The sequence below is a fragment of the Gavia stellata genome, chromosome 20, assembly GCF_030936135.1.
Source record: "Gavia stellata isolate bGavSte3 chromosome 20, bGavSte3.hap2, whole genome shotgun sequence".
In the NCBI taxonomy this organism is placed as follows: Eukaryota; Metazoa; Chordata; class Aves; order Gaviiformes; family Gaviidae; genus Gavia; species Gavia stellata.
This window is the reverse complement of record NC_082613.1, coordinates 17,264,736-17,275,272: the sequence shown is the minus strand read 5'-3', so window position 1 is coordinate 17,275,272 and position 10,537 is coordinate 17,264,736. Positions and strand designations below refer to the sequence as shown.

At 55.0% G+C, this 10,537-nt stretch overlaps 1 protein-coding gene across 1 annotated transcript in view; it reads left to right on the top strand.

The window, feature by feature from the left end:
• Nucleotides 1-278: 278 nt before the first annotated feature.
• CHD6 (chromodomain helicase DNA binding protein 6) overlaps nucleotides 279-10,537 on the top strand; it is a 98,404-nt gene continuing 88,145 nt past the window's right edge. The window contains 4 exon segments of the mRNA XM_059827432.1: nucleotides 279-299; nucleotides 3,233-3,421; nucleotides 3,423-3,509; nucleotides 3,544-3,672. Of these exon segments, the coding sequence (XP_059683415.1) occupies nucleotides 279-299; nucleotides 3,233-3,421; nucleotides 3,423-3,509; nucleotides 3,544-3,672 (426 nt within the window).

Below are 10,537 nucleotides of genomic sequence, written 5' to 3'. Positions count from 1 at the left end.
CGCAGGGCCCTAGAATACAGGCGGAGGAGCTGGGCCGGTTTCTTCTGGTGAAGAGGTACCTAGGAGCTGATCCAACAGCAGTCTACAAGTACTGGAAGGGCAGTTACAAGGGTGATAGAGTCAAATCCTTCTTGGCAGTACCTGGTGATACATTAAGGAGCAATAACCAGAAAGTGAGTCCTGAAAGGTTTCAGGTGGGATGACAGGAAAACACTTTCTTTGGGAGGGATGGTGCAGCCTTGACACAGGTCACCAGAATGGTGGGGGAATCTCTAGCCATGGAGGGTGTTAAGGCTCAGGTAGGCAGTGCCACGGCTGATCTCATCTTGTGTTGGTCTCCAATGTGATGTTGGGAAGGGACTTCTGGAAATGTCTAACACAACCTCCTGTGGTCCCTTCCCACCAACACTTCTGCAATTCTGTAACAAAGGTGTGAAAATATCTTCCCAAATGATATTTGCCAGATGAATTCTCATCTGGGAGGGGATTTGTCTGTGTCTTGCTTTACCATTTCCTGACAACTGGCCCACCTATTTCACATGTACAGCAATGATTCACCACTCTTAGGCGTTCTTTTGAGACCAACTGACCAAAAAGTGGTTAATCTAAAAATAAGCTGCTTTGGTTTTCTAGTCATAAAGTACCAATTAATTCCACCTTTACAGGCATTCTTCATACAGAGGCCAAGGTGCTGCTCTGGAGACAGAGGGAGGATATAGCAAAGGATGGTGTTGGTTGGCCAAGGCTGACCAGTGCAGGATGAAAATACAAAGATCAGGTACAGGCATGCCTGGTGGCTAGAGAAGGAGTAGGCAGGACTAGGCAATCAGGAAGGCGCTGGACAGGAATACTTCACACGTGATGACCTTCTCTAAGCAGAAAAAGAATCTGAACCTGGGGGACAGGAGAGACAAAACATACATATGAGATCTCAGCAGTGTCCACCAGTGCCATCCATGGGCAAGGCTGAGGGAAGAAAAACGGTGGTGGGTGAAGATGTGGGTTGGAGCAAGTGAGAAAGGATAAAAGGGAATGCTGCAGAGAAGTCAGTCCTGCCTCACTGGGAAGAGCACAATGGTATAATGGCCTGTGCAGGGGACCTGGAAGAGGCATGGAACAGGATGGGTGTAGCTCCGTGGTGGATCTGTGTCCCTTGGCTGTGTCCTCTGTGTTTGGTCTACACATGCAGTGACAGGTACTTCCAGAGCACACCAGCACTGTCCAGTGGTGCTGCCTGCTCTCTGCCCAGGAGCCCTCCAATACCAATGGAAGAGCTGCGTAGCCAAGAGGACAGCATCTGGGGAAAGCCAGGAGGTGTAAAGGGAACGTGCCAGCCAAGAGGACAGCATCTGGGGAAAAGCCAGGAGGTGTAAAGGGAACGTGCCAGCCAGACAGCACAGGACATCAGCGCCAGCTGAACAAGCCAGGACTTCAGAGGGTGCAGTGCAGGGCTGTGCCAGCATTCCCCTGGGGCCAGACAAGAGGGATGGCTGCATGAGGACTGCACTGCACTTGCTTAATCAGCCCTGAGTCTCAGCAGAGCTAATTAGCTCTAGCAGAGTTTCCTTTTGGTGCTGGAGCTAACTTGCTCAGAGCATCTCTGCATCAGCTGAAGGGATCGTGCGACTCCACACCGCCAGCCCCGCTCCTCTTCCCCAGCAGGCAAGCAGCTCACGCCTTTTCAGGCAGAGAAGGCAGGCACCAGTGCTGCCGGCCACCAAGGCAAGGGTGCTGCTGGCCTGGTGGCCGGGGTGCTGAGTCGGAGGAGGGACCGTGGCTGCTGCGCAAAGCCCCCAGGTGCTGTGGACCGGGAACAGGCACCCCGAGGAGGGCTGGTTGTGAGGCATTCCAACAGCAAACCCACCCCGGCAGGCCTGTCACATCCTTAGCTGGGCCGGGCCTCGCCGCCTGCCGAGGTTCTCCCGGGACAGGCGGCTGGCACAGCCCGGGCCCCGAGTCTGCCCCCCGCGGGTCTCCCGGAGCTCCACTCCGGGGAGCGGCACTCCTTCCTCTCAGGCCGGCGGCCTCCCGAAGCTGCCCCGCGCTCTCCCGGCCCTTCCTAAGCGGGGCCGCCCCGGGGCGCCTTCGCACCTCCCGAGGCCTCAGGCGAGCCTCGGCGCCAGCGCCTGAGGGGAGCGCGGCGCAGGGCCGCGGACACGCACAGCCCCTCCGGCAGGCCCCGCTCGGCCCCGCGGCAGGCGGCGGGGCGGGCGGTGTCCGCTACAGGCCCCAGCGGGGCCGCGGCTCGGGGCGGGGGCGGGCCCGGCGGGCCGGTTCACATCCGGGGAACGAGCGGCGGGCGCGGACGTGGAGGGCGCGGGCGGGGCGGGGGGGGCGGCGGCGGCGGCGGGGGGCGGCGCGCGGGGGCGGCGGCGCAGCCAATCCCCGCCGCGCTCTCATCGGTGCAAACAGGAGCACAATGGAGCGAGCGGCGGGCGCGCTGCAGCCAAGCTTGGCGCGGGCGCCGCGCGGCTGACGGGCCGGCCTGCCAATGGGCGGCGGCGCGCGGCGGCGCGCAGCCAATGGGCACGGGGCGGGGGCGTGCCCGGGCGAGGTTAGGGTGTCCTTGCAGGGTGCTGGGCTAAACTTCACCAAATAATAGCTGTTTGTATTTGGGCGGCCGAGGAGCCATTTTAGGTAAGTTCTGCCCCGAACTTTTGGGTTCGCCCGCCCGGCGCGGCCGGGGGCGGCGGCGGGGCGGCGGGCGGCGGCGGGGCCGCGCCGGGGCGGCGCTATGAATGAACTCGGCGGCGGCGGCGCGGGCCGCGGGGCGGGCGGGCGGGCGAGCGGCGGGGCCGGGGCGGCCGCCGGCCCTGTCATGGCTCCGGCCGCGGGGACGGGCCGGCCGCGGGGAGGGGCGGCGGCGCCCCCGCGGGTTCCTCCTCGCGGCCCTCCCCCGCCCCGCGGGGGCCGGCGGCAGCGCGGGGGGCCGCGGCCCCTCTCGCCGGCCCTGCCTGCCGCTCGGCCCCGGCCCGCCGGGCGCGGGCGAGGCCGGGCCTAGCCGGCGCCGGGCCGGCAGCTCGCGGCCCGGCGGCCCCGGGGCGTGCGGGGGGCCGGGGGCGGAGGCGGGGCGGGCTCCCCCCGGCGCTGCGCGGAGGCTCCTCCCGGCCGGGGAGGGGGGAGCGAGGCCCCCGGCCCCGCACCGAGTGGCGCGACCGCAGCGGCGGGTGGGACGCGGGGTGCCGGGAGCCGGCCCGCGGGGCGCAGCCTGCCGCCGTCATTCCGTCCGCAGTGCTCAAGAAAATCGATAATTAAGCCTTTAAACTTCGCGGGCGGGGGAGAAGCGGGTCCCTTCGCGGGCTGGAGGCCCCGGGGCACGGGTTTCCTGCCGAGCAAGGGCACCCGGGGCGAGGAGAAGGGGGGGATTCGGTTAAAGGGCCTTTCCCTCCGCTCCGGGCGACTGGCTCGGCCCTGTCATCGGCGGATCCGTCCCGCTTCGCCCGCTGTGCGCAGAGCGGACGTGGATCTGTTGTGACATTGCAGCCATGTCACAACAGAGAGGCATCACAGTCACGTTGGAGTCGCGTCTCCTTCGCGCTGCAGTCATCTCGCCGTAGTCGCCCCGCGCAGCCTTGCGTCCGTTGTGTTTTGGTGTCTGCGTTGTGGGATTCTCCCTCTCTTACCAGTGGCTTTTACTGGCGATTGAGGTGGATTTTAGTCTTGATCAGTGAGGTTTGTAGGGGAAGCGCTGTGAGAGAAACGCACGCAAACAGAATACGGAAAGATGAAGAGAAATCATCTGCTAGTATTCCTGCCTAGCGTGCACGCCCGTCTTGGAGCAGCTAACGTTTTCGCTGTTTATCGATTTGCCTTCCTGACAACTACACTAAACTCGCAGTAAAGTCGGGGACCGCGGAGGCCAGGCAGACTGCCTCGGCACACAGAGAGCTGGTTCTGCTTGGTCTGCCGCCAGCCTTTGATGTGGTAGAGCTTTTCAGTAATTTTTCAGTAAAAGTGCTTGGTTTGTTTCTTCGTTGGGTTGGGATGCTTTCGGCCGAAAGCTCAGGCTTTTTTGTTGTTTACCTCTTGCTTGGGAAATGCAGCAAATGCTTTTGAGGTTGGAGAATGAGGGGAGGGGGGGGAGGTGGTTCGCTGTGGTTGTGCGACGTGTTCTGTAGGTCTGTGCAGAAGTTTTTGGCACCCCTCGGCAGTCACTGGCCTCCCTGGCAGACAGAGGTGGTTCTGGCTGTTAGATGTTTATCCCTGACCCCTTCACTTGCAGGCCTATAGATATTTGGCAGCTGGTGCTGCCTATATCTTTTTAACTGGTGTGGGGTCAGTTGGATTAGGCTGTTGCCAGAGGAGAGGGACCCTGAGCTCTGCGAGTATTTTCCCCGCCGTGAAGCGTTGCTCTTGCTTTTGAGCCCCGCTCAGGTGATGGCGCAGGAATAGGTGCCGCCGTACCTCTCCTCGCCCTTTGTTTACCTCATTCATGCAGGAGCTCTGCTGTGCTGCTTTGCAGAGAAATTGTTGTTTTGGTCCAGCTGTTGGAGTATGAAGCAATAACAGCATATTTTTGCTCTGGGAGTAAATTCTTCCTGGAGTAAATAGGTTGTTTCTCGCAAGGCTTCTGGCCTCCGACTGGGTTGGTTTTGTTCAGGGCTGTCATTGGGTTCCTTTCCCACTTGTTTAGTGGAATACTGATTCCTCTTCCACTACAAAGCTTAACGTTGTGGTCTGTTTGCTTTTGGAAAGCTAATTCTGCCCATCGTCTCTGAATTGGTACAGCTGCCTAAACTTGCAGGTCCTCCAGGAGCGTTGGACTTACTGCTGAGTTTCCTTCGCTGCAAAGATGGGAAGTGCGCAGGAGTGGTGGGGTGAAGCTGATTGAATGTTGCCCCTCGAGTGCCTGAAGCTGTAAATCATGATAACTAAGAGAGTTGCATCTTATCAAAATGTCTGCGTGTACCTTGTGCAGCAGAACTGAAAGCATGTATTATTCTTCTTCAAATAAAAGCCAAAATCAATGAGAGGACTTGGAGAAAGACTAATCTTCATTCATTTTCACTTTCGTGAAGTTTGAAGCCCATCTCGCAGCTGTGGCTGTTTATTTCTGCCTGTTGTCTCATTCCTCCAAGCAGAAACATTGACTGCCCTGTTGCTGAGAAGGCAGTTGGAGCCCCTTGCTGCGGGCTAGTACAGGTGTGTTAAAAACTAGCCTGTGTGAATCTGTGAAACTAAGACAGCTCTTGTGCTGTTTCTCAATGCTTGCAGCATGAATAACGTGCATCTCTTGCAGAGGGTGCTGTCAGGGTCCCCCACGACTTTGTTCTGAGCGCTGCTGTCTGGTTTGGTAGCGTATGCCTTTCTAAGAGCTTGAGTTTACCCCTCCGTTGTCCTGCGTGTTGGCATTAGGGGAGAGTGGCTCTGAGCTGCTGGTCTTGGAGTGGCTGGCCCTGAATATGCCAGTGTTAGTTCCAGTGGTCAGTGCTGTGGGTGTTTTTGGGGTCTGTTGATTTCTAGTGGCTTGGTGGAGGAGTCTCTCAGAGGAATGTCTCGTTTTCCTGACTGCTTTTTACCATATTTCTTTAACAGGAAGCAAATCTCTGCCTTCCCCCCCTGCCTCTAGAAGTGTAATCTCAACAATTTTTAAGATTTAGTCTTCCTTGAGAGATCTTTAGTATTTTCTCAGGAGCTTCTCCAAAGACGTAAACTTTTACAGGTGGATAATATAAAGTGTTTCAATTTAATGGTTTCTGTTATTTCAAGAGGTGTTTGCACAAGCGAGTGAACTTTTTTTGCGAGGTGGCAAGGCTGAGAGCTTGGCCGCCAGAACAGACCTTTGTTTTTTGCATGAAGCCGTGGTGTCCTGGCCTGTCTCGGGTTTGCAAAGATAAGAGCTAGTATCGTGCACATCGGCGTGCAGGAGAAGCTTGCCCTTGCAAAGGAGGGGAGAGGGTTGATCAGCCTTGTGCTGTGAGTGAGCCCTTGGTGCAGGAATGTGGACTCAGTGTGTTGGGTCTAGAAGGCAGGCATGCGTAGGGAGGCTTCTCTGAAATTGTCTTAAAGAGATGCTGGTAAGCACGGTGGTTGGATGTCTTACTGGCCTTCAGGGGAGCCGAGAGGACTTGTTTTCGTTGCTCCTGTAAGTAGTAGCGAAAGCATTTCTCCTCTCTCATCCCGGTTTTCCTGGTTGGGACAGTGGAGTAAACCTCTGGTGTTGGTCACTTCACCCCGGGTTGTGAAAACAGAGGCAGAGCTGTTGTGGGGGTCCAACAAGCTGTGTAAAGGGGAAGAGGAGATGGTCAGGGTGAATGGTCTATATGTAGTCGAGTAGCAATGTTTGCTGCCGGCAGAGTGTTGCTGACAGCGCGCAGGGTTTGTATGGTGTGTTCTCGGCACCCTAAAAAGCCATAAAAACAGAGTTCCGCTTCACCCTGGGAATGGTGACAATGTCAGTGCCTGCAGTGCCAGCGTGGTGGTGGCGGGACCAAAATCCTCTAGGAAAGTGCAGGGCCCCTGCGTAGCAGCATGCTGCGAACGCTGCGCTGGGCAGTGCCTGTCCCAGCCAGCCTCCGGTGATCCTCAGGCACGAGCCCTGGGGCAGATAACAGAGCTGGGGAGAGCTGACCACCAAACTGTCAGCAAAAGGGGAGAAACGTGGTGCTGCGGGTGTCAGCTTGTGACACGAGGAGACTCTGATTTTGCTTTCTAATATCTCAGGCTGGTGCAATATGTTTTCCGTGTGATAGGACAATGCCTTCAACTTTCCCTTATATGGGAAAATCTGGTATGCAGCCTAGCAATCTGCCAATATGTGGCTATTAATTTTTAGCATTGTTACATTGGATGTGTCCAGTCAGCCTGAGAAGTAGGAAATACCTGGGACTCTGTGGCCGGGCTTTAATGTTTGAGGCAGGTTCCCCGACAGATGTCTGGGGAAAGGTTGTGGCTGTGCTCTGGGGAATGCCTGAGCGCGCTCGGCTCCTCGAGAAGTCAGCTAAAAGCAGGGAGAGTTTGGCAGGGTGTAGGGCTCCTGCCCTACACCGCCCTTGGGCCCAGTGCTCGGAGAGGAGCTAGGGGCCTTGGTCATGTTGGCACCGAGGAGGTCAGTGAAGCACTTGACCCATCCTTTGTGTAAGGGCCTTCCCCTGCGGAGGAAATGCTGCCTTGAGGTTAAGGGGTGCATGCTGTTTCCGTACTGCAGCCTGTTGCCTCTAGGGGATTCCCAGCCTGTAGTGAGTATAAATCCTGCTCTAATAGGAGCAAAACACTCTTTTCAGTCCAGAAAAGAAAGTGAGAAGTGTGGGAACCAAGTCCCAGTCCCTCTTTGTTTTTCATGTGGGCGCTGGAAATCTGCTTGCAGAGGTGCGTTGCATATGGATCAAGGAGTGCGGGTGTTATCGTGACGGTGAGATGTTGGCTTGGCCGTGGAGTGCACATCACATTTTCCAGCCCTGGTTTCCCTGTGAGGGATGTTGCTCAGTAGCAGTCTGACGGTGATATTATTAACATCTGTCCTAGGAGGTACAGCATGTCTTCTGCCGTCCTGCCTTCGCCCTAACTTTATGCAGACCTGATGTTGCACTAGTATAGGTAGTGTTATCTAGTTGATTGGTTTGGGGTATTTTTGTTTGTGTTTTTTTTTTTTTAATTGTGTTTTAACTGGTGAGATTAAGTCTAGATCTCTTCTGGTGAAGCTTTCTGACGCTTGCCGTTTGGCTCGGTTGTTACGGGAAGTCTGGATTGAAATGCAGGTAACTCATCGCTTCCTTTTGGGGTGACTGTGCCGAAAGCAGGGGAAAGTTATGCTTGTCAGTGACAATTTGCAGAGTATTTGTCTCCTACATTTTTCCATAAAAGTGTGGGATCTATGGAGCCCTGCTTTTTTTTTTGCATTAAAGGAGGCAATATCTGGGGTCAGGCTGGTGTTAACCCAGCCCTGTGGACTGCCTGCACGTCCCTACTAACGTGCGTGTTATTGCAAGGCAGTGGAGGGCAAGGTTGTTTTGTTCGGTATCTTATGTGGTCCTAAAACATGTGTTTAAATTGCAGCCTGGGAGCTCTTGCACAGGAGCATAGGTGGGAAGGGCATGAGCAGGCTCTGAGGAACCCCAGGCCAAAAGCCTGTGCCAACGCCGGGTGGGGGAAGCGCAGCCCAGTGTCCCTGTGGCTGGCCTGGTGACGGTGTGCCTGCAGCACTTACTGCCCTGAGGGTTGCTAGAACTCCCTAGGATGGTAGATCCCCACCCCTTCCCCCAGGAGGTGTCTCATTTGCATTTCTTTGAAGGCAGAAGTAGGACTTCAGGTAATTGAAGGACTTCAAGTACCAGGCCCTTCACCTTAGCAGCCGCTGCTGAGAATTTTGGTCTGTCCGTATTGCACTGGAAAGAGACATTCGTTATGTGGGCATAGTTGAGTTTCCTTCAAAAAACTTCCAGTTGTTAAACCTCTCTTCAGAAGTCATGAAGGTAAACTAAGTTGTTTAATGTGCTTTCTGGTCTTCATTTTGCTCTTTAACTTATGCTCAGTGGTTACCTTGGAAGGTGAATTCCAGCATTAGCAATGTGCTAATGTGCTACGGCAGGAACAAGGGTGATGCAAAGTTACGGGGGACTTTCACTTTTTTGTCCTATAGGTAGGTGAAGTATTGGTTCTTTAAGCAACATTAATGCCTTGTTACATATGTGCATCGAGGCAGAATTAAAGTTAGTCCTAGATACAAGAATAAACATTAATGCTTTGCTATAGACGTGCTGTGAAAGCTGCTATTTTTGTGTGAGCTGCTGCTTTGAGTTCCCTAGGTCTTGTGTGCAGAGCACCTTTAACCCTAAATATTTCATCCGCTTTGGTTGAACTTAAAACATACTTAAGATAAAATGAAGCTTAAGTGTTAGGTGTCTGTTAATTGAGGATCAGAGAAGAAGGAGCCATTCTCTCTTGATGACTTCTATATATGTGCATGGTGCATCCTTGCTGTTCCCTGTGCTCGCTTAGCCTGGGAAGGAGAGCAGTGGGGTGTGGGAATGCGCAGTGCATTGCTCTTATTTGTATGCTTCTCTGCTTGTTGCTTGAGGGCAAGCAAAGCCCTGTTTCCCAGTGATCTTTCTCAGTCCCCGTAGGGTGCCCCTCACCAGGGTATCTGAGCTTTTCCCGGCATGCACTTTTGTGCATACATAAAGGCAGGTTTCTCTCCTCCACCGCAGACAGCAGAGACTGTGCTCTGTTTGTTCGCTGTGCGGTGATGTTGTGGGGAGGCTGACTGAAGCAAGGCTTGCGCTTACTGTGAAGGTGCTGAGGTTTGTGGTTACCCTGATTTCTTCAGAGAAGTGGTTACAGATTTGTGGGACAGTCACAGTGACTGCTCCACCTCCTTGCTCCGGAGGGTGAGAATTTCTGTCTGAGAATAACATCGCTGTTTTGGAGTTGGGCCAGTCCCACATTGTGCTCTGAGAGTGAGGACCAGGGTCCTGAATCCGGAAGGCGAAGGAAGGAGTGGGTCACTATGGGCACAGGATCTTCTGAAGCTTTAGTAGTTGGCCATTATTGTTGAAATGCTTCTTCAGGAGCCCTGTAGCGAGGTGTGACTTTGCAGGCTTGCAGGCCATGTGTGTTTGAATAGGTACAGCTGTGCCCACATCTGACAGGGCATAGTGCACTGTGTGTGGAGATACGGTTATCTGCAGATGCTGCTCTCTGGTTTCTAGACAGGCTCTCCGCTGGCTGCTCTGCTGAGCAGAGCATGGCATAGGGCTGAGGAGTTCTGGATAGTGCTCCTAAACTCTTTCCTGGATCCAGCTCTACCTCCTGCTCTTTCTGCCACCCTGAGCTGGGAGAGGGAGATATCTGACATGGAGCAGAAGTGGATTTCTGGACCTTGTTGCATGCTAGTTCCTCCGGGGACATCTGCTGAAGGAAATGTCAGAAAACGAGTGGCTCATCCAGGAAACCATGTTGCCATGGACTTCTGACAGGTACGTGCAATAAGAGTGGGCTAGGACCTGGGTCTGTGGGACATGTGCTCTGCTGTTGTGTCCAGAGTTTGCTTCATGTTGCTACACATCAAAGGAGACTGATGTCTGTAGGCCTGCCAGGCAAGCAGGGACAAGATTCTCTTGGTAGTTTGGTGCAGCTGATCCCATGAAGATGGTGCTGGTTGGCCAGGAGGCTCCCGGACATGGTGGCTGTCTTCTGTGTCTGTGCCCTAAATGAATGCAGCTTGACTCCAGGAGAGACCCATAGCAGCTCTGCCTGTGCGTTGTTTGAAGGGGCTTGGTGTGCTCTGAGGACCCAGCTCTGCTTAGGAAAAGGGACTCTGCAAAGATGGTGTTCTGCAGTCAGCGTTAGTGATTGAAGCTTGGGCGTGCTCTGGCAGGAGGGGTGTGCTCACTGCCTGTGCAAGTGTGGACCTCCAGCCTGGCGAGGCTGGTGCTCTCTCCGCTGCTCCCTGAGCTGGCCTCTGACTTTAGGGCTTTATGAGCTGGGACAAGAAGGGGCTATCTCTGCATATGGGCTTTTGGTAGCATTTTGCTTGCAGCATGTCTGGGCAGGACTTTGGGTGGTTGCTGTTTAAAAAGGCTACCCAAGTGTATTAAAG